Source organism: Pseudorasbora parva, chromosome 4, assembly GCF_024679245.1.
Source record: "Pseudorasbora parva isolate DD20220531a chromosome 4, ASM2467924v1, whole genome shotgun sequence".
Taxonomy (NCBI): domain Eukaryota; kingdom Metazoa; phylum Chordata; class Actinopteri; order Cypriniformes; family Gobionidae; genus Pseudorasbora; species Pseudorasbora parva.
Genome location: NC_090175.1, coordinates 13,750,652 through 13,777,788, shown reverse-complemented (window position 1 = coordinate 13,777,788; position 27,137 = coordinate 13,750,652). Strand labels below are relative to the sequence as shown.

Below are 27,137 nucleotides of genomic sequence, written 5' to 3'. Positions count from 1 at the left end.
ATCGTAAATCCCGCCTCTCGAAGTTAACGTCCGGGTCGTGAGGATTGCACGCTTGTGAGAAACATGTGAGATTTACTTGCATGAGAGCGTTTTACACTGATCTACACACAGTTTTAAAACGTGAGTAAAATCAGTTTGTTTTTACTGCTGGGGTGTTAATGACCTATGTTGCGTAAATGTAAGGAATATGTTGATTAAATGTTGTATTATAGTACAGGTAACGTTATATGTTGTGTTTCTCATGTGTCGTCGTGGTCAGTTTAAACAGTAACGTTGGATACATGAATTGCGGTTAATATGGTTGTTAATGTTAATAACATAATACAATATGTTTTATTCCTTTGTTGCGTGATTGAAATCACTAGAGTCCTTACCATTTAGGTAAATGGTAAAGAATGGCATCTACAGAGGAAGATTTCCCCCGTGGCGGTGCAGAGAAGAAGACCACTGAGCCCAAACACCTTAAGACACATGATGTGGACAATCTTTTTGATGTAAGATTATGATTATTATTACTACAGCAGTGATTTTAATTAAGCTCAATGAGCAAACAGTTGCTTGCAAAGTTTGTTATAAGTGTAATGTGCATTCATATTTTCCAGACACGTGAAACAGTGGTTAAAAGGAAGAAGAAGAGTGGTGTAGAGCAAGATGAAGACAAAAAAACAAAAAAACAGAAAGTGGATGAAGCGAATTTAAAGCTTAATACTGCCACTAATGTGGAAATTCTTCATCTTCGGGTAATTCTGTGTGTGTATGGTGTAACATGCTGTCATGTCACGATTTGATACATATCACGATACTGAATTCACAATACGATATTATTGCGGTACTCCAAATTAACAAACAAAAAAATGCTGTTGATTTAAAATGCTAAATTTGGTATTACATTGGGGGTGGAAATGAATAGAACTTGGTGCTGGTAACCCAATGGATGATGACACCAGAATAAAAAAATATTCATCATTCTGAAGCTGAAAATGCTGAATTAATTTAGACGAAAATGCTTGCATTCTGTCACTGACAAGATATATTTAAAATAATGTAGGCCACTTTTACTGAAAACATGACAATTGGTGTTATCAGGACCCAAAAATATGTCCCCATTGCAGCATTATACATTACAGTAGTTTGATGTAACTGACACTAGTTAATAAAACAAGCAAACAAAGAAAAGAGTCATGTCATTGCACTTTAGTCTGATCACCCAAGTTTCTTTCCCATTTCCTCTGTCTAGAATCTGAAGATTGGCACTCTAATGCTGGGTTGCGTGAAGGAAGTGTCAGAGTTTGAGCTGGTTGTTGCTCTCCCAAGCGGTCTCGTCGGTTACCTGCCAATCTACAACATCTGTGACTCATACACCAACATGCTTAATAAAAGACTGGACTCTGAAGAAAGTATAGAGGTAACAGCTGCGCAAGGAAATAAACTGTAAAAGCATTAGCAAAAGTTATTGTATATGTAACAGTGTAAATAATGTTGTGTGTCTGTCTGCTCTTCATAGGAAGTTGTCCCTCTCTCGCAACTGCTTACTCCTGGCATGCTGGTCAGATGTGTTGTGTCGTCTTTAGACTCCCGTAGAGAGGGGCATGTTAGTCTTAAAGTGTCTATCAACCCAAAAGAGGTTAACAAGGGGTTGAATTCAGGCACTTTGAAACCTGGAATGGTGAGTTTGCAATATTTCTTTCATATTATAAGTAGTGGAAGTTCTATGTTTTTGTTGTTGTTTCTTTGATGACCAATGCTGATATCTTAGAGCAGGGTGGACGATAGTCGATATAAAGCTGATATATTAATATTTACTTGGGTTCTGAAATCCTATTATAGTTTTTTTAACAAATAAACTAATTGTTAATTTTTTTTATGATAATAATAAGGAAGTAAAATAAAAAGTATGTACTCCAGTCTTCATTTATTATTGTGCTGCTTCATATTTTTATTTCATAAATATTTGCTGAATGGAAAATTTTAACTTTAACTTTTAATTTTAAAAATCTTTTAAAGAATGTTTTTTTTATTTAACATTGTAGTCAATGTTACTTTTAATCCTTTTAATGTGTCCTTTCTCAATACGTTTTAATTTGTTTAAAAAAAACAATTTGTTAAACAAATGGTAATGTATATGACCCAGCTCTTGCTGAATCTTTTCCGAGTAATTGTCACAATTTGTTTCAGGCACTGAGTGGTTGTGTGGAGAGTGTGGAAGATCACGGATACCTGATTGACATCGGAATCGGCGGCACTAAAGCTTTCCTGCCCAAAAAGAGCACAGCCTCAAAACAAGGTAGAGAATCGGGCACATCGGGGTCATAGTTCACTGGCACAATAAATCATCCAAATCATAATTGATGGAAGAGGATTGCCGATAGTTCACTTAAAGGTGCACTATGTAGTATTTTTGCAGTAAAATATCCAAAAACCACTAGGCCAGTGTTATATATTTTGTTCAGTTGAGTACCTACAATATCCCAGAAGTTTCCAACTATTTGTAAATTGTGAGAAAATTGCTATTTTAACTAAGGACAGGGACGTTTCAGCGTTGCATTTGAGGGAGTCGCCTGTCAATTGCGTCATATCTGCGTTACCCTCGGTTTCGGCTTTTATTTGGCAGAAGTGCTTTACTCTTAGCAGTGTGAACAAGTGAACGCACAGAGTAAAGTCATATCTGTGCAAGCGCCCGGCGAATGTGTCCAGTCCCGTCATAATAAAAGTCCCGGTATTCACGAGGCGGGTATTTGTTTAAAGGGGGGGTGAAATGCTGTGTCATGCATACTGAGCTTATTACACTGTTAAAGACTTGGATTCCCATCCTAAACATAGACAAAGTTTCAAAAACTAATGTTGGACGTTTGATGGAGTATTTCTGTGTTAAAAATACTCCTTCCGGTTTCTCACACGTTTCGGCGAGTTTTTTTCGAGTATGGGTCTACTTGACGTTAAATAGATCGGAAGGTCCTTGTATGGGCCGTACGGGCTCTTCTCCCGGTAGGGTGCGCGCGCGCGTGACTAGAGCGAGAGAGAGGAAATGCACACTGTAAACAGTCTCTCAGGTGCAGATCCAGTCGTCCGTGAACACTTATGTCGCGCGCCGCGCTCCACTTTATTCCTATGGGTGACGTCGAGCGACTTCAACGCTTCAGCACAGCATTCCGGGAAGGCAGCGCTGCATTTGAACCGATTTGAACGCAGAAATGACGGGAAGCTTCACAACATCGCTTCAGTCGCATCTCAAAGTGGATTTACACGCCACTGCTGTCACAGGACTTCACCAAATCATACCAAAGAAGTGTGTTTTTGACAGAGCGGTCCCAGCGATAAAGATTCGGTCCTGCTTTGGAAGCAGCCGGTGAGTAAACTTCAAATGTCTCTGCTATTGGCTACCGTCGCATGAGTAAACATCAGTAAACGACACGATCGCGTGCTTTTTCATTCAAATGCGCTAACGGTTACTCCATTGTTGTTCTGTATAACACTAGTCTGACTCTGACGTGCAAAACCGTTTTGCTTGCTACCTCTAAGGTCTAGTCACATACAATAGTCCATAAACCGAATCATGTCCTCATAAACTGCGCGTAAAGACACACAAAGGCCCCTAAATACAGTACATACCACAGAGACGGACATCCTGATGTTGCCGTTTCTCCTGTTCAATTTATTTCAGCCTCAGATTTGATTGTGGGTCATTATCTGTATTAGCCTATGGTATTAGCTGAGATAGCTGAGATGGGTTTCTCCACGCTTGAGGACGTCACCGCTTTGTGCACATTCGTCATTCTTTAGCCCCGCCCACTCGATACGCCTCCAGGCGCTCAGTTTTTTCCGGAAAGACTCGGTACAGCCCATATTTCTTTTATAAATATGATAAAACTAAAGACTTTTCGGAGATATGAAGGATGCAATACTACTCTATAGGTACTCAAGATTGACATGAGATTGACTGAAACTGAGTGTTTCACCCCCCCTTTAACAATCGCTCCAGCAGCTGTGCTCAGGTCCATAACACTCGGTCCTGCTCTGCTTTAGACTACAGTAACGTTAATAACCGCATGCATGAACGTGATTTCTGCCCGAGTCCTATTTTCCACCGGCTGTGATGAGAAGACCACATCTCCCAAGATGCTGCGCTCACACTTTGTCATCAAACTACGCATTTGTTTTGCATAGGCGCCCTCCAGTGGACGAAAGCTGCATAGTGCACCTTTAAAAAATAATTTTCCATAATTTACTTGCCTTCATGTCATTTCAAACCTGTATGGCTTGAGCTAGTCCTAAAATTATTACAAATAAAATGCATAAATATTATTTACAATTTTACCTTTAGATCATCTATTACGTCGTAAGACAAGTTTGGGATGACAACAACAACAACTGAGCTGTCCCTTTAAGGCTATGCCTGGGTCAGGATAAATGCGGCATTATGATTGTTTCCTGATTCTTTCAGATCTGAATGTGGGTCAGTATGTGTCGGTCCTGATAGAGGAAGTCAAGAACGATGGACGTGTGGTGCGTCTGTCCCAGAATCCCCAGGCTCTCGCAAAGGCCTGTGCTACGGCTCAGCATGGATGGACTCTAGACACCCTTCTGCCTGGACTTCTGATCCGCGCACGTGTAACGAAGGTAAGCTGTGGTCCTTAAAAACCCTTACAAGAATTCAGTTTGATCAAAATTAAGGCCATCAAAAGTTTAATTTATTAAGTGGTATAAAAAAAGTCTTTAATTAAAAATCTCAAGGTCAGATGACTTTAATTTCAAGTGTAATAGAGTACTACAGTCGGGTCTAGATGCAAAAAGTCCATACATTTATTACATTTTTTTTTTTACGATAACTTTTAAAATCAGCCTTATATACGAGGATAATTTGTGATATTTGCTTCTTTTGAAGCCGTCAGTCAGTGTTTTAAGTTGATTGTGTTTAACTGTGGAATTTGTGGAGAAAAACTACATTACCTATGATGCTGTAGAACGTATTAACCCTTAAAGACCGAGACAGCCGCCCGCGGCTTAAAATAACTATCGTTCTAAAATGTTTAATAACTTTTAAACCGCTAAATGTCCAATATGTATGCTGTAAACTGCACCGCAAAGAGGATAATCTCCGCTTTTCATAGGGATAACATTTCTTGCAATTGATCATTCAGAGGCTCCGTAGTCAGCGTGGATGCGTCACTGAAATATGCAGCATTGATTTGTCAAGGAAACCCTCGTGGGAGGGTCCCCTAGGCCAAACAGAAATGATTTATCATTAGTCATACCTCCCGTGCCCAGATTCATTGAAACTGACATCAACTCAACCAATAAACACAGTGTTTGGTCTTTTGAACCACCAATCACGTTTCTCTGAAAAATGAACGTGAAAGTGGTTGTGAATTTGCGTGCATGAAACCAAACATAAATAAACGTGTGCTGAGCGCTCTCTCACAGAGCAAAGCACACAAAAGTCAGTATATTTCTCTATTTGTATGTAGTTTGTGTTTTACAACGTTTCCACTCAGTATAATTTCCTCAATTTGTGTTTGAGAAGATTATTTGCGGAGAGGTTGAAATGCCCGTTTATGAAAATAGCTGCCCCCGTGTAAACATAGCCTCAAAAATGTATGAGAAATACTTCTGGAACCAGCGCTGCTGAAAATGTGGGTGGGCACGGTAGTACTCTATGGTCAAATCTAAAATACTTCCTGCTATCCTAGTTTAATGTACGACTTCAATATACAATCTGTTTATATGTTGAATTTACTTCTAGGAGTGTTCTAGATCAATATTTTTACCTTTGAGACATTAATATGTCTGCTGATGTCTTGTCATGCCAGGTTACTCATCACGGTCTTATTGTGACGTATCTTTCATCTTTCACCGGAGTGGTTGATTTTCTGCACCTTGATGAGGAGAAGGCGTCGACCTACAGCCAAGGACAGGAGGTATGAGTCCAAAGACCATTGAAATAGTAATTCAAAATTATTTTTGTTTTATAGATTTTTATCTGAATCATTTGCTTCTCAGCAGGGTTTTTATTGTTAACTTAAACTAAAACTATTGAATTGTTAATTATAATAAATCTAAAAAAATATATATATACTCTGGTCAGACATAACATTGACCCATGATAGGTACAATGAATAGCAATGATTACCTCTATCATGGCACCTATTAGTGGGTGGGATATATTAGGCAGCAAGTGGACATTGTCATTTGATATCTCTTTTAAAGAGCAGTCACATCAGAGGCAAAAATCAGGGTTGGAAAAATGCCTTTTCTAATGTAAAAATCATACACCTCAGAAAACGTTTTTTGCGTTTGCAGTTCATTAAACCTTTAAGATAAACAACAACAAAAAAGAGAACTCAAAATGACTAAAAATAAAATAAAAAATAAAAATTTCAATTAAAAAAGCCTATTTTACAATATTAATAAAAAACAGTATTAGTATATAAATATTACTAAGAATAACAGTCATTAATAAAGTTCTTTCTGCATCGTCCAACTGTTTTCAGGTCCTGGCGCGGGTTCTGCATGTGGAGCCGTCCACGCGGCATGTGAGCTTGTCCCTGCGCAGCCATCTCCTGCCACCAGGGGGCGCTGTGCTGGATGAGTACTTCACTCAGCGGGTGGGTGAGGTGGTGAAGGGCTGTAAGATGACCGATTTGCACTATCACTCGGGAGCCTTGATGAAGATGCCTGATGGTACCAGAGCTTTTGTGCATGTGAGTATGTAGCCGATATTGTCAATGATGCAAAACACACTAGTGATGGGAGAAACAAAGCCTTTTGAAGCTCTGAATCAGTGGAATCAGACGCTTTGTAAAAGGATTCATTGTTTTGATTGAAGTGTTCAAACACTACAGGCAACTGCTGGTCAAAACTGTCAATACTGTGAAAAACTCATATATAATGTAGTGTTTTTTTGGATTCATTGAGATTTAAAATTAAAGTTTTTGTAATTTTGCTGTATGTTTTTGATTATAATTTAAATATATTTGGGGGGGGGGGCATGGGGGGGTATTGCAGTCTTGTCAGATTGCTGACATGAAATGTTTATTTATTTTTTCATTTCAGTTTGAATTTTTATGGTTTTAGTTAACTTTAATAACCCTGATATTAATAACACATTTTAAATGCCAATTGCCAATGTTTTCATAAAAGTTTAGTCTATTAAATGTAATCTAAAATTATTAAAGGGTTAATTAGTACCCAAAAATGAAAATTGTCAGTAATGACCCTAATATCGTTCGACACCCTATAAGACCTGCGTTCATCTTCAGAACACAGTTTAAGATATTTTATATTTAGACCAAGAGCTTTCTGTTCCTCCATTGAATGAATGTACGGTATACTGTCCCTTTCCAGAAAGGTAATCAAACGGATGTCACATATGGACTACTTTTATGTTTTATGTTTTTATTTCCTTTCTGGAAAGGGACAGTATACCGTACATTTATTCAATGGAGAAACCGAAATACAAACACAAATACACGTGCAGCCAGTCTGACGTTTTATTTCATTTTTGCTTGTAGAAAAATCTCATGAAGGAGCCATCAGAAGAGTTCAACCCAAACCGCTTGCTGTCCCAGGATCAACACTCCCTGAGGATCATAGATTACAGTCCCATGGAGCAAATTCACCTGGCCACACTGCGTAGGTTGGTTGGTATGTCGCCGCTATGTGATTTCTTGAGTGTTCTGGGTGGACAGTTTGTTTTATGATTTGTGCTGTTTTATTTTGTTTTAGGAGCACCATTGAAACGAAATTCTTCAGATATCAAGACATCAAAGTGGGACAAATTATTGAGGTGGGCAAGACAAAAAAAGAAACGGATCTGCAGCAAGTCACATAAAAGAATAAATGTAATGGCGGTGATCTGCTTTCTGGGTTTCAGGGTATAGTTACGGATTTGCAGGATCATGGCGTTTTTGTGAGGGTAACAGACCACATCAGAGGAATGATACCCAGAATTCACCTTGCCGATGTTGTCCTAAAGAACCCAGAGAAGAGGTTTTATGAAGGTTTGAAAGTCAAGTGCAGGGTGAGGCTGTTTAACCAGAGACTATAAAGTTGTCATAATTCTTTTGTATTATTATTAATCATGCAGTATCTGAAAAAGAAAGCATTTGTAATTTTATACACTACCGTCTAGATGTGACAGTATAGATGTTTATAATGTTACAAAAGCTTTTCATTTCAGATAAATGCTGTTCTTTTGAACTTTATTAAGCTTGTGCTAGTATAAGTTTTAGATGGTTTGATAACCTTAAGTAAAAAAATGCGGTGATGGGCGTTGTATTCCTATTGGTAGATGGGGTTCAGCTGACAGTCTGCTGATGCGAGCTCGCCTAATGTGACCTACCAGAATTTTGTAACCTTTCTTCTAATTATTTTAACTTGGATTTTTTTTTTAGGTATTGTCAATGGATGTTCACCATAAGAGGTTGATCCTGACCAGGAAAAAGGCGCTTGTTGAGTCCACACTCCCTCTCTTCCAGTCCTACTCTGATGCCAGGGTGGGCCTTATCTCTCACGGCTTCATCGTATGTATGAAGGATTTTGGCTGCATCGTTCGCTTCTATGGAGATGTGAAGGGTTTGGTTCCTGTGACGGAGCTGTCTACAGAACGTGTGGTTAATCCAGAAAGTCTCTTCTTCGTTGGCCAGGTCAGAGCAGTGTTTAAATATTGTGAAGTGCATGTAGTTAAAATAATTTAACTTCTGTTTTTGGTTTGTCTTGCTATCACCAGACCAAGCTCAATTTAAGATTGAACATTGGTCTGGGGAGTCTGCTCTGTATTTTCCACTGCACAAGAGGCGTGATCAACGAGCATTATTTGAATACCGTAAATCCTCTAATATTGGCCTGTATTCCATTAGCGGCTGGGTCTCCAACATTGGCCGGTCTCTCTGTCACCGAAGGTAAATAAAGGCCGGTCTCTAATAGCGGCCGGGGCTATTATTAGAACTAACGTTTTTCTGGGACGGCCTCAACATCAGGGGCATAGCCAGCGGACGGACCTGACGGGCACAGGCCTGCCCACTATGATGACAGGCCCCTTCAGTTTATTATACAAATATAATAATATTTGTTAAATAAGTTGTTTAGATTGTTTTAACAGAATTACAAAATTATTATAACATCTCAAATACTGGAAAAAATAAAAATAGTTTTTTTAACAGTATTTTTTTTTTTGCATGATGTTTGATTGACAGCTGTTAAGGCAATAGGCTATCTCATGTATGTGACGCAGATCGCGCCTGTGACTTCACGAAGTGTGTTTACCTATTCACTTAGCCTGTAATTTGCAGTTGTGTGATAGAGAAACAGCAGCGATGAAAAATTCTATAAAAAGGACTTTAAAAAATCGCGTTGACGTGGGTGAGAACCCACCCATCAGGACGCAAGTTACGTTAAGACTTTTCAATTGCCTGCGCAAGGATGAGAACAGACGAAGGGAAACTGTACTATAATGAACTTGTTGTAGAGGCTGGCGCGAGTGATAAGGAGTTTACAGGGAGAGACAGGGTGTCCGCTGGGTTTTAAAAAGTATTAAAAAGTGATAAATCCAAATTGTCAAATTTAAGGCCATTAAAAGTGTTAAATGTGGTCTCAGAGGTTTTTTTTTTTTCCAAATTAGGTATTATTTTTTCAGACTATCAGGTGTCCTATTCTGATTGAAATTCTATCTGCGTTCGCGTTAGTTCGTTTAAATATGGGCTTTAGCATATCTGGGCACATAATCAAAGATCTTTCGTCTCAATGCATGTTTGATGCTGACGTCATATTCAGTGGTCGTTCGGCATCATCTCAGAACACTGTAAAAAAAACTCAACAGAAGTGACTGGTTTACGTTTTATTTTAGACTTGCTTCAAGGCATATCTTCAACGACTATCCTCATAAGAGCAATCTTAAATGATTTATATAAAGTCTAAAATGAACAAAAAGAGTTGTGAGAGAATGAGGCGCGATCAATAGACAGTATAACAGTGAGATCCGCGTGTCTGTCTGCTCTTAAAGGGACAGCAGCCAATAAAGCTTCCTGTCAGTAAAGTTAAAGAACAAAGGGAACAGAGAAAATGACTCGCTGCTCTTGACTAAATAACTTTTGTAGCTTTAATAAGGATTAACTATTTAATTTATAGTTTATGCAGTGCAGACTGCATATAACTTTGATAAATTTAATAATTTTATTAAATTTCTGTATATTTCCTAACTGTTCAGACAGGAAGGGCAGGAGTAAACATGACGTTTATTATGGATTTATGTTAGCATTGTTTTAAGTTTACTTAAATTAAAAATGGTTATATTTTTGAAGCCTAATAAAAAATGTAAAAAAATAAAATAAAAAAAAATGAGTAGCTGTATTACTATCAGTAATAGGCTTCTGGCCTTCATTCATAAAAAGATGCCATTTAAACAAGTATTTAAAATATACTGTCTTTATATTGTTTCTACATTAATTTGATTAAATTGATAGTTGATAAACTTTGAAATTATTATATTAAAAACATACAGAAACATTTCTTTTCATCAGAAAAAATGTGTAATTAATCTAGTTAAATTTTTTAATCGATTGACAGCACTAGTTTTTAGTATTTTGTTAAATTCAACAACTTATCACAGTTATAGAAATGTAATATTTGGCTCAGGTTTTGTTGTTGGAAAAAAACACTAAATAATTGAATTGCTGAATTACCAATTATTAATTGAAATCAAATGTGTATGCAGTAATGCTTCTCCTTAACCAACCTTTGTGAATGTTGAGATCTATTTTACTGTGTCTGAATGATAACTTATAACAGATTTCCTCCTGGTGTCGATTCTAAATCTATTCTTTTTTGTATGTTATATATGTCAAAATCTGTGTAAATAATAGAAAGGTCGCTGATTAACACTTGCAATTCAGTGTCGTGATGGTTTTAAAAAATATTCTGAAGGTAGTAAAAAAGGTATTAAAAAGTAGTAAATTTAACTTAAGGATTGCTGTATATACCCTGGAGAGATGAGGAGGAGGATTAAACAGAATTGGACTATTTTTTTTTTTGACTTCAAACCAAACGAGACAGGAATGGTTAAACTTTGGAGCGGTAAGGTGTCTGTTGCCTTTTGATATGAATCAATAACCTAATTATCAACGTGTATGGTTAAGTGTTTACAATGCACTTCTGGTAGCCTATGTTTGCTACGTATTTGTTACCATATTTCTACACTGGAATTTAGCCTGAATTACCGGTATTTGTTGTTAATGTTCTGTATGCATACCATAATGTTATGGTAACTGTACGTTTTCAATAAATTAACCTAGTATTTTATAGGTTGAAATAGATGCAAAATCTCATTTTTATTAATTCTACTGGTAGTTTGATTTGCTCAAATAGAAATTGAGGCCTGCCTCTAATTCTGGCCTCTTTCCAATAAAGGCCTGGACCGCGATCCGCTTAAGTAAAATAAAGGCTCGGGCCTATATTAGAGGATTTACGGTAACTGTATGCAATTGGATAGTCCTTCAACCAATCAGACCACAAGAGGCGTGATCAACAGGCAAGGACCTATCGCTATCCGTCATCGTGTTAAACCCGCCAATAGGGCGTCAGGTGGATAAGCCAGTCTGCGATTGGTTCCCGCAAAAGTGTAAAAGCAGCAGTGGAAATGATTGTACCGGTTTCCAGACTTGAGCTGCTGGGTGAAATTAAATCACAGGCAGATCAGGCTGAGTTTACCCAGTCTAGGTTTCAGTGGTAATGATGTTGAAAGTTCAGCTTTGTAAGGTCATGGGAATAAATACAATTTTACATTATAATGTTTCACAATATTACCGTTTTTACTGTATTTTTGATGAAATAAGTGAAGACTTAGTTCAAATAAATTGCTGTATTTTTTTAGTCACACATTTCTGTCTCTTGTGTTTTCATCTTCAGTTCACACTAATTAACACTTTGTGGGATTCTTGGAATTATTTTCTGCAGGTTGTCCAGGCCAAAGTCTTGAGGTGTGACCCGGAAAATAAGAAGTTATGTTTATCCCTCAAGGCTGTAACTGAGGGAGATGTAAAAGGGGCGCAGACTGAGAAATTTGACTTTGTGGTTGGAAAGGTAATTTTTACTGAAACATTTATTTATTTTTTATTATCTTTGCAAACCACAGGAAAATGAAAAAATGGCATTAGTAGCTACATATTTCTCTGTGTCATTTTCCTTTAAGACAGTCAATGCAAGAGTGTGCCGCAAAGTCCTGGATGGTCTGGAGGTCTCCATTGTTCCTGAAGAGGCGCCTGCTTTCATACCCACAGTGCATCTCTCTGACCATGTGTCCAACAGCTTTTCCCTCTGGATGGCGCTGGAGGAAGGTGACACCATCTCTAATATGATGTGTCTCAGCAAAAACAAGAAAAAGGGCATTGTATCCTCACAACCATTCTTATCATTGGTAGTAAAAAGTAGTTGTTTAGTAACTAAAAAATCTTTATATTGTGTTTAAATTACATTGATGTTGGCTGTCTATTAAAGCTTTGTACAATTCAACATTCAATTCTGTGTTGGTACTGAACCAGAGAGAGTACTTCATATAGGTAGTACTGAGAAGTTTATACTTTAGATATAAGCAGTCAAAATAGTGAATCATCTTTTGAAAGTAAGTTGACACTTCAAATTGTTTAAATTAAGCCTTTACACCAGTAACGGCAAATGTCATTGAATCATTCATTCAAGAGATTTGTTCAAAAATGCAAATTCATCCAGTAATCAAACAAGTGAAGGATCTCTCAATCACTCGCCCACCTATCCGCTCATTCACCTGCTCGCTTGCTCACACTCATTCACACACACAAACAAAAAGTAAATGTGTTTTTCAGTTAATCCACAATCATGCAGCCTTAATTTGCATACCGTTCAGTTCTTCTTAACCTAGCCCTTTTCAGACCCTCACAAAGAAACCCCTACTGAAGGCCTGTCTGGAGGACGGCAACATCCCGCAGCTATTCTCTGAGCTCCAGGTGGGGATGCAGATGCTGGGCTGGGTGAAGAACGTCATGCCTTATGGAGTCTTCATCGATTTCCCACACGGACTCTTCGGCCTCGCTCCTAAAGATGTACGTTAGCATTTGGTTGTTTGAATAGTATTTTGTGTGGAAATGGCACGTTTTTGTTGTTGACTAGGGATGTGTGCCACAACTAATGTGATTAACATTTAAATAGATTTTATAACATAGTTTAAAGGTATAGTTCACCTAAAAACGGAAAATGTACTCGGAAGTTGTTCCAAACCTGTATGCATTTCTGGTTAAAGTCTATTTTAAGGTATCTTTGATACACTGTAATTATACATTTACTTAATATATAGTAACTACATGTTCTTGCTACTCTACTCAACTAGCAGTATTGTTTAATCAACTAGTCTGACACATCCCTTGCGCAGATGTTATGATGTTTCAATCTCATTGTAGGCAATGGCTGACAAGTTCATCTCAGAAACATCAGGCATCTTTGAGATCGGCCAGACGGTTGTTGCCATAGTGACTCATCTGGACGTAGAAAAGCAAAGGTTTTTGGTCAGCCTGAGGGTGTCAGAATTGAGTCTCTTGGATCAAGGTGCCCACGCCAGACTGATCCAGGGTCTGAAGGAAAGGAAGGACATCTTTGAGATTGTTACTAGCAGAGGTAGTGTGGGCTCTGAACAACAAATGATAGGTTGCCTGAAATTTGTTTTCCACTCTTTAGACTATATTTTATTGTCTTTAATCAAGTTATCCAACTCTCTGTCCATCTCCAGGGGAGTCTGACGTCCTACAACAGCTCTCTGCTGTATCACTAGGAGATAAAATAAAGATGACAGTGGGAGATACCAAAGAGGATGGTTCGGTCACACTGTGCTCAGATCAGCTCAGTGAAGCCACTGTGTTGGCCTCAAAGTTCCACACAAAAGGTGAGAGTGCCTTTCGTTTTAAAATAAAGTTCTGTTTATTATAACACGACTGTACTCCAAATGTTCCTACAAACCCGATTCCAAAAAAGTTGGGACACTTTTGAATAAAATCAGAGATGCAGACTTCTGAACTGAACGCTGATAACCTCTTGAGTTGTCCTCATCCTGTTTTAGCCCAGATGACATGATGGCGTCCTAGTTTTCCAAAAAGAACTTCAAAATTTGATTCGTCTGACCACAGAACAGCTTTCCGCTTTGCCACAGTCCATTTTAAAATTGTGTTGGCCCAGAGTAAACGCTGATTTCCATTACAGTAGCATTCCTGTATGTGATTCAGTGCAAGGACCCGAAGATCTCGGGCATCCAGTATTGTTTTCCGGCCTTGACCCTTACACACAGAGATTGTTCCAGATTCTCTGAATCTTTGGATGATACTATGCACTGTAGATAATGATAACTTCAAGCTCTTTGCAATTTTTCTGTGAGAAACTCCTTTCTGAAACTTCTGATATTGCTCCACTATGTTTCACCGCAGCATTGGGGGAATTGATGATCCTCTGCCCATCTTGACTTCTGAGAGACACTGCCACTCTGAGAGGCTCTTTTTATACCCAATCATTTTACCAATTGACCTAAAAAGAACAAACCTGACCCAACTTTTTTGGAATGTGTAGCTCTCATGACATTTCAAAATGTCTCGCTTTCAACATTTGAAATGTTAATCTATATTCTATTGTGAATCCTTTTTTTATTTACAATTTGTAGAGTGTCCCAACTTTTTTGGAATTGGGTTTGTAGTTGTAGTAAAAGTTTTTAACTTTTGCTGTCAAGTACACAATTCAATATCAGTTCTCAGTCCTTTTCAAGTTGACATGATTCAGTGAGTCAAGATCTGCTGCAACCGTTTCAGTGATTGAGCCGTTAGGTGATTTCAAAATGGTTTGAATATAAACTTTAAAAAGTGGTTTATGTACATGTGCAGATTAGCATAACATCAACAACATAATGTACATAACATCTAACTAGATTTGTGCAAATGTTTCAGGTGTGAATGTGACTCCGGGCTGCAAATTCAGTGCTGTGATTCTCCATGTTGATCCGTTAAAGTCTGAGGTCCATGTGTCGCTGCTTCCAAACTTGATCACGATCAAGAAGACGGTAATTACAACAATTAAAATCCACAGCATCTGACCTGTTCATTTAAAGGAAGGCCTGTTAAAGTTGATCCTTTTTGTTTTTCTTCAGTTGACAAAGGACTCCATTCTCACTGCAACAATCCAGTACATAGATAAAGACTTTGCTGTCGTCTCATTGGATGATACTGGTCACCTGACTATCATTCCCCTTCGGAGTCACTTAAATAACATCTTGGATTCAAAGACGTTTTCAGTTGGTTCCTGTCTGAATGTGACCGTCGAGGACCCGAGCAGCAAGGAATTAGGAGGACTTCCTCTTGTATCATTCCATCACCCTAATGCCAAACATGAGCGGACTAAATCCAAGAGCAATGGTCTATCCCCCGACCTCGTTCTTGGGGAAGTGATGACCGTCACAGTACAGAAACTGAAGCCCATTGATGTGTTGGTGACGCTACCGTCTGGGATCACAGGAAGTATCCATGTGTCTGAGATCGTGGAGTCTCCTGCAGTTGGCAGCTTCCCAACATCATCCCTGAAGATTGGGGAAGAGGTCAAAGCCAGAGTGATTGGAGGGCACAAAATTCGTGGACACAAGTAAATACAGACGGTGTTAAAGTGTAACTTTGCCGATTTCATCCAGTTTTGTATTGTTACAATTTGGTAGTGTACAACTTTCTCAGTGTTACCTGGACCGAGAAATTTAGCCTAAAGGCCTGTGCACACTGGGTCGATTATGTTTTTTGGTGCTTCTTTGTGAGCATGCAAATTCGGTAGATGGCGCTCCCGATACAAAAGTGGTGCTGCGCCACTTTACGCTTCTGACACTCGCTTGTCACACAGAAGAGACCATATTTACGTGCTTACTAAAACCATTCACGCACTTTTTGCTAACTGGCAACAGCATTAGCAGCTCATCTTCTTTATCTACTTGCTTCCTCTACATCGTATCAATGTGTGCTCGGCAAGACCAATTTGTGCTTGAGCCACCAAGTCGTGTTTTACTGTTACTTCAGCAGCTGCGATCTCATTAAACCAGTTTTTACCTTGCAGAAAATCAAAAAAAAAGTCATGGTGTGAATGGGCCTTAAAGGGACAGTTCACCCAAAAATTGTAATTGTCATCATTTACTTATACTCATGTTGTTCCAAACCTGTATTTGGTGTTTCTTTATGCTCAACACAAAGGAAGTTACAAACATTCTTCCAAATATCTTCCTTTGTGTTGAGCATAAAAAAATTCATACAGGTTTGGAACAACATTAGGGTGAGTAAGTGACAGAATTTTCATTTTTGGGTGAACTATCCATTTAAAGGGTTAGTTCACCCAAAAATGAAATTTATGTAATTAACGACTCACCCAAATGTCGTTCCACATCCGTAAGACGGAACATCCTGAACGGGTTGGGATGACCAAATTCTTATGTCATGATACGAGTAATGTAATTTTATAATTAAATCGATTTTTAATTGTATCTTGTTTTTAAAATTAAGCGAAATATCCAAAGTACTATCAATATGATAAAATCAGCTACTTTAGGTCTATTTAACAGCAAGTCAAGAAATTTTTTAATAATCAAATATTTCTTACTTAGTCTTCACTCTATAATTTAACTTAACACTGATTCTTAATAAATATATTTTAGTTATTTAGCCAAGCATGTGGTGGTTTTCTATTTTTCATTGGTGTTTTATTAACATTAATCACACAGAATATTAGGTCTGGCTTAAGACCTGCACAGATCTAATTACCTCAGCTGTACACGCTCACTAAAGAAATCCGACTGTGTTTACCTGAATATTCACCAGACCGTGCATTTTTACATATTTTTGACCATTTAAACACAAACAATAATCCGCTAAAGAACTGAATCATGATCGCATGTTGTCTAAAAGGCGTGTGCTTCAGGTCAGAGTCCGGCAGCGCGAGCACGTCCCGCGCCGTGCTTTTTCTTCTAATGCACGCATATTTTTGTTGCTATCTTTGTCATGCATTCTGCGTATATATTTCACTCTTCTACTTCCAAAGTTTACTAAACGGTGGAAGCAGAGCTCTGCACACACGTCACCTGCTGTCACACATCAACGCAAACTAAGAAATGCAGCTCATATTAGCGCTGTCCTCCTTAAAGTACCGGTACTAACAAAATTCCATATCGCACCGTGCAGGGTATCACAATAAATTTTTAGTACCGGTATATCGTGCAACACTAATACACTGAGGTTTTCCAGTCATTCGTCTCTGCATTCTCTCCATACTCACGATTCTTTGCTGCCTACAATGCACCCAATTATGATTAAAAGTTTGCTAAGAAGTATTTCCTACTAAATCAAGGTGGTTTTTGACACTAGCAAGCATTTCAATAGCAGACTGATGGGAGTGGCTTTGGGTGGCAATTTTTTTTTTTTTTTATTGAAATGCTTTTAGTTTATACATTAACTTTAAATAATATTTAATTATTTAGATTATTTGGTGTTTTTTTATTTTATTTTTTTATCATTTATGCTTAAATGTATTTTATTTAGCTTTTTTAGAGTGTTCATTTGACTGTTTTCTGTTAGTATATCCTCCAAAGACCCATAATATTCTATATTTTGCTCATAGTTAGTATTTAGTTTTTTTTTGGCTCAATGTATGGAATATGCCACGTTGCCTCATGGAGTTCATGATTTCCACAATTTAATGTTGTAGTTCAGAGTCAGTCTTGTTTTATTTACTTGATAAGGGCAATTTTTTCCTCTCTTTGACACTTCACAAGTGTCAAAAACATAAATGGATGTTTCAGTGTTTATCATTGGCGCTATACGGATAATGTCAGCTTTTATGGACTTTTGTCTTATTTGACATTTTAGTAGTATGAAATTTAAAAATTTAAATTTTTAGTTGATGATTCTCATAAAATATTCTCTCTCAACAGGTTCCTGGCCATCTCTCACCCCAATTATGGTATTTCTGTTCCTGAACTCAGTCTTCTGCCCAGGTATATATCGCAGTAGCTCTCCATACCACAACTCTGGAAAAAATAAGAGACCACTTAACATTGAGAAATCAATGTTAAGTCGTCCCTTAATTTTTTTCTAGAGCTATATGTGAGCAAGCAGCATATGGGAACAGTTGCAGCAAACATTTGCTGTCTTATGTTTTTGTTGTTTTGTTTTTGTGAAACAGCTGACCTTGATTTACTCTTTCTTTTTCAGAACACTGGAAGCTGTTGACATTCAGTCAGTTTACAAAAACTACACACCTGGAGATGAAGTCTTGTGCTTCCCATCAAAGGTAACTTTTATAATCTAAAGAACGGCTAATAGAATGTCAGACTGCTTGAACTGTTGAAGTAATTTATGTTTTGCTTTGTTTTTTCAGTTCAACCAAAAAACAAAAACCTTAGAAGTTCATATAAAGCCCAACATCACTGGAACTGTTGAGCTGTTAGCCATGATTCAAAAACCCGGGGTGAGACTTTACCATTTTGTTTTTTTTTGCTTCTTATCAAATCATTTTTAGAAGAAGAAGGGGCTTCATAGAGACAGAAACTAAACAGTGTTACTGACAGACTGGAAGGAGAGGTGCTGCAACAATGTCAAATATGAGAGAAATTATGTGTGAACCTGTTCTAGTAGGCCCTAAATACTAAATCAAGACTTTCAAAAAAGGGCATAATAGGTTCTCTTTAAATTATGGTAACAAACAAGCTATAATTCCTATACATTTGTTTCCCCACAGCATGCTAATCGTGCAAATAAGCTTTTTAAACCAGGACAGACTCTTTCTGCGAAGGTTGTTGGTGTTGGTTCCAACAACCATATTCATCTGTCACTCACAGGTAATATTTGTTAGTTTTATCTGGAGTTATTTCCTAGCTCTTTTTTTCTCCTTGTTATAACAAACGCTGAGTCACATTGCACTTGATGTTTTACTTCTACCATCATGACGCACATTGCAGTCGTCCCTCGAGTCTTTAGCATTTCCTGTGTGTGCCGTTGCTGTAGGGATGTACAAGCTGGAGCCAGGGTTGGTCACTATGGCGAAGATTTGGAAAGTTGAGACTCACCAGGGACTGTGTCTTCAACTCCCATTTGAGAATTGGGGTTTTGCTTCGGTAACGGATCTCTCTGATGCATACGCAGACAACCCGCTAGAGCCGTACAAACAGGGCCAAATAGTACGGTGAGTCATGTCTAGCTGGAGCTGTTTATGATCAATATTTTAAGGACTTTTCTTGCAAAGAAGCTCTAAAATGTGAAGTGTGTTAATGTGTGTGCATGTCTTTTTTCCAGGTGCTATATTATTGGGGAGGTTAAAGAGAACTTCAGCGTTTCATTACGTCCCTCCAGGTATATTGAAAATGGTTGAAGATCAGTCATCACATAAACATTTTTTTTTTAATCATTCATTTTTGAAACATGACCCTTTTCATCCATTACATTATTTATCTATTTCTATTTAGTTTGTTTTAAGTTTTTATTGATAGTTAATTCTTCTTACCGGAGGATGGTATCGCACAAAAGAAATTTAAAAAAAGCAACTAGAGAAATGTTACACTGACAGTAATCTTATAATGACAGACAGTAATAGCTTTTAATAAATGGTAGCCGTAACAATAATAGTCCAATTTGCAATTCAATAATTACAGTTATGTACTTAAAGGCCATCCTAGGTGTATATGACTTTCTTCTTTCAGCCAAACACAATTAGAGTTATAATTAAAAAAATATCCTGGCTCTTCCAAGCTTTTATAATGGCAGTGAATACCTTGTTTTTTGAAGCCCAAAGAAGTGCATCCATCCATCATTAAAGTCATCCATAAGGCTCCAGGGGGTTGATAAGGACCTTATGAAGTGAAGCAATTGCTTTTTGAGAAAAATATCCACAATTATAACTTGATAAACTATAATCAGTAGCTTCCGTACGCAAGTCTAGTTTCGGCAGAAGAGTGACCTCTGAACTGAGGAATTGACGCACACGGAAGCACTGAGGATGGTGCGAAACCAAACACCGGTCCTAAGAAGTCGAGTTTTTTTTTAAAGTGAAATGTTGAGTTTGTTGCCCAGCCCTATATGTTTGACCCATGAGGAGTGTCTACACTTTTACGCTACTCCTACGTCAGGCGTCAGAGTCAGGTCACTTTTTCTGCCAGAACCCGACTCGTATACAGCCGTTATCAGAAGCCAGTTATTACAGTTCATATAGTTATAAACATGGATATTTAACTACAGACGGCCTTTAATAACCCCCTGAAGCCATATGGGTTACTTTTATGAGGAATAGATGCCCTTTTTGGGGGCTTAAAAATCTAAGGTACTATTAACTCCCATAATAAACCATTGAAGAGCCAGAATATTCTTAATTATCACTAAGATTGTGTTTGGCCGAAAAAAGAAAGTCATATATATTTAGAATGGCTTGAGGGTGAGTAAATTACGGGATCGCTTTCTTTTTTGAGTAAATTATCCCTTTAAGATATGAGATCTTTCTTATAGCTTGGTACAAAATCCAAATGTTTTTTTTGGCTTGTATTTTTTTGGACATCAAGTAATTTAAAACTAATAATTCATCAAAGCATACTGTTCTCATGTGGACATCTGATAAACCATTTCCATTCCAAGTCATGTAATTTAAAAAATGTTGGGAATGAGCGGAAATAAGTTAATACAATGCTGCAAATTGAACCTATATAACGTAAATTTCTGCTGTAATAATGCCTCATTTTAAATGTTTACGTGTTTTTCTTCTCTTTTGAGTGGTGATGAAAGATACTTTTCAGCATTTCAGTAATAAAAGTGTAGGCTTTAGATCTTTAAAATGCATCAGAATTACAGCGAATCGCAACAATACGGTGCTCTGCATGGGTCAAAAAGGATATAAACAGTTAATTTTGAAACCATCTCTTCTTGAAAACTCAGAGATTTGGATTTAGACTGCAATAAAATCACAGACTAACCTCTGTAAATGATGAAAATACCTTACGACCCCACGAGAAACAATTACTGTCCTAATAGAGCTTTTAAGCTGACTTCAGGTTTGCTTTGTGTTAGATGAGTTAAAGTTTAGGTTTGTCTTATTTCATTTATTTTAATTTATTTCATTCCCCCTTTCTCCAGATTGCATCAGGACCAGAAAATGAATGTTACAGACCCAGACATTCAGTCAGTTTCCGAAATAAAAGAGGGCCAGATTATCAGAGGATATGTGACGTCTATTAACGATAAAGGCATTTTTGTGAGGTAAAGTGTCTTTTGATGCGCACATTTTTAATGAAGCCATTCTAGTCTCCTGGGTTTAATTAAAATGATTTTTCTCTTGTAAAAAGGTTATCAAGTGCAATCTCAGGAAGAGTTCAGTTACAACACGCTACAAAATACTTCATGAAAGACCTAAAAGCTATTTCCGAACATGTTGCCCTAAGTACACTGGTGACAGCCAAGGTTCTCAGGTAATGAGTGTTTCTAACTTCACATGGAGTCCGAACCTAGCTTTAAAAATATTTGGGTGCACAAAGACCAGCAATTAAAAATAACCTACTTTATTTGTGCTTCTTTTTCTTGGATTTTTTTCATATAAATGAATATTACATTTCAGTGTGAACGCAGAGAACAACCACGTGAAACTGTCGCTGCTGTCAGAGGATACTGGGAAACCAGATCTACTTCCAGAATCGCTTGATCTACCACTGCGTCTGACAGGAGAGAAGAAAGCCAAACATGATGCCAAAAGGAAACGCGCTCTCTCTGAGAGCCAAGTAAGTGTATGTTTGTGTTCGACTTTTAGTTTTTGAAGAGGGATGGATTTGACCTTGTACTTTGTCCCTGTAGCAACAAGAGAATGAGAAAGTTGGAGAGAAGATAAAAAGGAAAAAAGGTGAAGAATGCCCAGTTAAGGGAGAATGCACGGAAGAGAGAACCTTAAAAGAGAAGAAGAAGAAGAAGAAAAAGAAAAACGAGGACAGTGACAGTGGAGTAGATGTATTTTTTAGGGAGAAGGAAGAAACTACATCGACTAAAAAGTGTGGCCAAGTAAAGGTGACACATCTTTTCTTTTTAGATCAACATCATTGATTATTTTGAAATATAGGTGGAAAACTTCTTCTCTGATATATAACACAACTGTTGTCTGAATGTTTAGGGTAAACAGGAGGAAACGGAACCAAAACGACTGCAGGTGACATTTGGCTTCCCATGGGAATCAACGCTGTGCTCTTTAACACCTTTTGCTGCAGTAGATGACACCCATGAATCCAGTGAGGATGAACAGGAAGTCAAGAGCAAGGTGAACTCACACATGCATCAAAACGACATTTCTCCTGTGTAGACCATTGTACAGAGCCCCCAAAGGGACATGGAAATGGACAAAAATATAAGATGGAAGGAAAAAATAAAATGTCAATGCTATTGCATTCACTGAAGCAATGAAATACAGTTTTTACTTCCTTCTTTTATTGTTTCCATCACAAACAGTTCTTGGGGGAATGAGAACATTTTGCAACTGAACACAGTGTATCCTGGAGGAACGCAAAAGTCTTGCAAACGAACACAGTTTCTTGGCGGACACAAAATTGTACGAGTGGAAGCAAAATTGTACGAGTAGACGCAGACGCAAAATTGTACGAGCGGATGCAAAAAAACTTGGTGGATGCAAAACTATACAAAAAATGTTTCTCAGGGGATGCAAAATTCTAAAAAATAAAAGGGCAATGCAAGTTTTGTAAAGAGGCGCAAAGTTTCTTGGGGAATGCAAAATCTTACAAACAAATGCAAAGCTTCTCGGGGGAATTTTAAAAGTTTTGCAAACAGGCGCAAAGTTTCTTGAGGGATTCCCTTTTTTTTATGCAAACGTTTTCCAAAAGACGCAGTTTCTTGAGGCTACTCAAAAGTTTTGTGTAGAAATGCGCAGATACTCAGGGTGAAATGAAAGGTGCACACAAGAGGAAAAAATTGGTGAAGGATTTACTTGACAAGAAACAATTTACAAAAAAAGCAGTTTACAAAAAATCGGCATGCAACATATTTGAACCAAAACTGTAGAACAACTGAAAAAGTATTTTGTTTTAAAATTTACTCCAATAATCTTCTGTTTTATTTACAACTTTGAAAAATATTTCTGTGGACAGAAAGAGGAACCATTTACTGTGTGTTTGCAGGCTGTGAAAAAGTCCCGTAAGGAGCTCAAGCTGGAGCAGCAGAATGCGGAGCAACAGCTCAGCAAGCTGGAGACGGAGCTCATGGACACTTCTTTACGACCAGACAGCACAACAGCGTTTGAGCGTCTGCTCCTGTCGTCTCCGGACAGCTCCCTCCTCTGGCTGCAGTACATGGCTTTCCATCTGCAGGCCACGGAGATCGAGCAGGCGCGCGCGGTCGCCGAGAGAGCCCTCAAAACCATCTCCTTCAGGTGGAAGACTTTAGTAGTCATTAAATATGTACAATAAATATGTATTTTTAAAAATTTTACAACTATTAACCAGTTTGTTTGTGTATTTAGAGAAGAACAGGAGAAGCTTAATGTGTGGGTGGCCATGCTGAATCTGGAGAACATGTACGGGACCCAAGACAGTTTGCAGAAAATCTTTGAACGGGCCATCCAATACTGTGAACCTCTTCCTGTGTACCAGCAGCTAGCCGACATTTATGCCAAGTCGGACAAGATCAAAGTGAGCATTATGTCCGGTGACCTGATCTGATTGGTTGTTGGTTTAGATGTGCTTGATGTAATCTTTGTAGTGGTGGGTCGTGAGGGACATGACCAAAATTCACAGCCACTTACACTGCCATTCAAAAGTAATTATTTTTATTGCAGCACAATTCATGAAATTGATCAAAAGTGACACTGAACACATTTATAGTCATTTATGCTGAAAATTCAGCTTTGCATCACACTTTGCATATATATACATATATACATACATAATAGTGACACATTACTGTTTTCCATTTTAACATGTAATTTATTTCTGTGATGCAAAGCTGAATTTTCAGCATCATTGAATTTGTGTGTGTGTGTGTGTGTGTATATGTATGTATATGTGTGTTTGTGTTTTATCAAATAAATGCAGCCTTGTTTAAAAAAACATTTAACATTTATCTTACCAAACCTGAACCTTTGAATGGTAGTGTAAATATGTTGACTGTGGTATAAACACACACAAAAAATGGCTAAGTATTTATTTCTTTGGAAATTAAAAATAAGTCATTATATTGGCCATATCAGTTCTCATAATGAAATAAGAGTTTATGTATTATGTACTATTATATATCCCGCATTGTTTTGTTAGTCACTCAGCTACGTCAAAGTTGAAACTGAAACGTTTGTATTTTGTGTGTTTAGGAGGCTGAGAGTCTTTATAAAAGCATGGTGAAACGCTTCAAACAGGAGAAAGCTGTATATCTGAGTTATGGCACCTTCCTGCTACGACAGCGCCGGAGCGACGATGCAAATGCCCTCCTACAGCGGGCGCTGCAGAGCCTGTCCAGTAAAGAACGTGAGTGTCATCTACACTGCATGCTTAATTTCACATTTATAGATGCATTAATACTCTGTGGGAACTGTGTGTAGATTCATTCATGATCATGATTCCGAAAAATATGGATTTAAATGATATCCATCACTGCCTTTCCAGATGTGGACCTGATTGCCAAGTTCGCCCGGCTGGAGTTTCAGTATGGAAATACTGAGAAAGGCAAATCCATGTTTGACAAGGTCCTGAGTACCTACCCCAAACGCACAGACCTGTGGTCCGTCTTCATAGACCTGATGGTGAAGCATGGCTCTCAGAAGGAAGTGAGGTGAGCACGGCTGTAGGGTGAAAATGATAAGAATTGTACGTCCATATTAGGAATTTTGAAACCCTTTTAATAAGAACCCTTGTAACCAAATCAACCTACTGCATTATTGGTTTTGTTTTTGTTTAAAACAATTACTTATTTGGAAGTTAAATAGTCGCTCTCATTGGCCATATTGGTTCTCAATATCAATATTGTAAAAAAAAAAAAAAAAATCATGTTGGAGAATACTAATATGACCATCAATATATTGTGTCCCAAGCTGAGTGGCTGAAAGTCGATCAGTTATGTTAAAACTTAAAATTTAGTTGTTTTAAATAGTATTCTGTATTTATATTATTATTTTTAATTTACATTGAATTCATGCGCATTTATTCATTCGGATTTGTTTTAAAAGTTATTCTGTATTATATTTTTTTAATTTACTTTATATTGCATTAATTTTAACTTATTACATTTACTTTTTTATTATTAATTTTGTTAATTTGTTAAATATATTTTTGACTTTTTAAATGTATATGTAGAGTGGAGCAGAATCTTTAAAGGGTTAGTTCACCCAAAAATGAAATTGAAGTCATTAATGACTCACCCTAATGTCGTTCCTCACCCGTAAGACCTCCGTTCATCTCAGAACACAGTTTAAGATATTTTAGATTTAGTCCGAGAGCGTATACTGTCCATGTCCAGAAAGGGAATAAAAACATCATCAAAGTAGTCCATATGTGACATCAGTTAGTTCATTAGAATCTCTTGAAGCATCGAAAATACATTTTGGTCCAAAAAAAAACTACAACTTTATTCAGCATTGTCTTCTCTTCTGGGGTTTGTATTCAGTCTTCAAAAAAGATTTAAACGGCCATGAATCAGCGTATTGATTCATGATTCGGATCTCCAATGTCACGTGATTTTAGCAGTTTGACACGCGATCTGAATCATGAATCAATAAACTGATTCATGGCCGTTTGACTCTTTATTTGAGGTTTAAAAACAAACGCAGAAGACAAGACAATGCTGAATAAAGTCGTAGTTTTTGTTATTTTTGGACCAAAATGTGTTTTTGTTGCTTCAAGAGATTCTAACTAACCAACTGATGTTACAGACGTGGTGCAAATGTCAAACTCACGAAGGAGAACTTGTAACAGGAAGCTTTAATAGCAAAACTCAGGAACAAGCAAACACCACTTTGGCATTAATGTCGCCGGACAAACACTGAGGGGAAACTGAGAACTAAATACACAGGGCTGACAAGGTGATTAACATGACACAGGTGATAGACATAACTAATTAGGAAGACTGGGGAGAAACTAGGGGTGCGTTTCAATCAGCTCCCTAGTTCAGTAGTCAGGGCACTGATCAGGGAGTCAGCCAATTGACTTATGTCCTGATCAGTGCCCTGACTCCTGAACTAGGGAGCGGATTGAGACGCAGACTGATGATGTTTTTATTCCCTTTCTGGACATTGATAGTATAGTGTGCATACAATTGGATACGCTCTCGGACTAAATCTAAAATATCTTAAACTCTGTTCTGAAGATGAATGGAGGTCTTACGGGTGTGGAACGACATTAGGGTGAGTAATTAATGACATACATTTCATTTTTGGGTGAACTAACCCTTTAAATCTTGCAAATTCTGATTCTGATTGAGGCACAACACACGTTTGAAAATATTTCCCTGTTCCCTCCAGGGAGCTTTTTGACCGTGTGATTCACCTAAGCGTATCTGTGAAGAAGATCAAGTTCTTCTTCAAGCGCTACCTGGAGTACGAGAAGACAAACGGCACACCCGAGACCATCCAGAGGGTCAAACAGAAAGCTGTTGAATATGTGGAGTCGAAAGGAGCCGAAGCCACCAGCTAGAACCATCTATTTTACATTTGGTTTAAGATTAATAGAATATTGGAGGACAAAGAATCTTTTTTATTCATCTGCTTCAGTTTGTCCTTGTACACCTATTAACATATTCCTGGAGGTGCATGTTATGTGCGTTTACTAAACTTGCATCTCCTGTCATATAAATGTCTATAAATAGACACTTTTCCCTCTTTGATTAAATCATGATTATGGATTAAAACAAAAGTATTGCTGTAATAGAGGAATTCAAATTTTGCAATAAAAATGTAATACATTTAATAAAAAAAGCTGCAGAAATCTTTAAACCACAATTTTTTTTAAAGGAAGGTTAACCACAAAAACATTTTATTCAAAAACAAACAATACAAAATAACAAGTAAAAGGAACAATTCAAGCAATGAACACGATAAATGGAGAAGAACTGCTGGTTACTGATTATATATTGAATATTTCTGTAAGGACTACACAGGAT

General features: G+C 37.6%; 1 protein-coding gene across 1 annotated transcript; it reads left to right on the top strand.

Moving 5' to 3' along the window:
* Positions 1 to 3: 3 nt before the first annotated feature.
* Positions 4 to 27,090, top strand: pdcd11 (programmed cell death 11). The gene is made up of 36 exons (XM_067440991.1): positions 4 to 120; positions 366 to 494; positions 603 to 740; positions 1,238 to 1,405; positions 1,505 to 1,666; positions 2,176 to 2,284; positions 4,442 to 4,617; positions 5,808 to 5,915; positions 6,489 to 6,698; positions 7,509 to 7,633; positions 7,723 to 7,783; positions 7,871 to 8,017; positions 8,391 to 8,642; positions 11,947 to 12,072; positions 12,182 to 12,379; positions 12,897 to 13,067; positions 13,422 to 13,635; positions 13,748 to 13,900; positions 14,946 to 15,058; positions 15,146 to 15,633; positions 17,954 to 18,016; positions 18,234 to 18,312; positions 18,400 to 18,489; positions 18,760 to 18,859; positions 19,026 to 19,203; positions 19,314 to 19,370; positions 21,138 to 21,260; positions 21,347 to 21,469; positions 21,616 to 21,775; positions 21,849 to 22,055; positions 22,159 to 22,302; positions 23,174 to 23,424; positions 23,515 to 23,683; positions 24,358 to 24,511; positions 24,650 to 24,815; positions 26,500 to 27,090. The coding sequence occupies exons 2-36, from the start codon at positions 396 to 398 to the stop codon at positions 26,669 to 26,671; spliced, it is 5,454 nt and encodes a 1,817-aa protein (XP_067297092.1). The 5' UTR covers positions 4 to 120; positions 366 to 395; the 3' UTR covers positions 26,672 to 27,090.
* Positions 27,091 to 27,137: the final 47 nt, after the last annotated feature.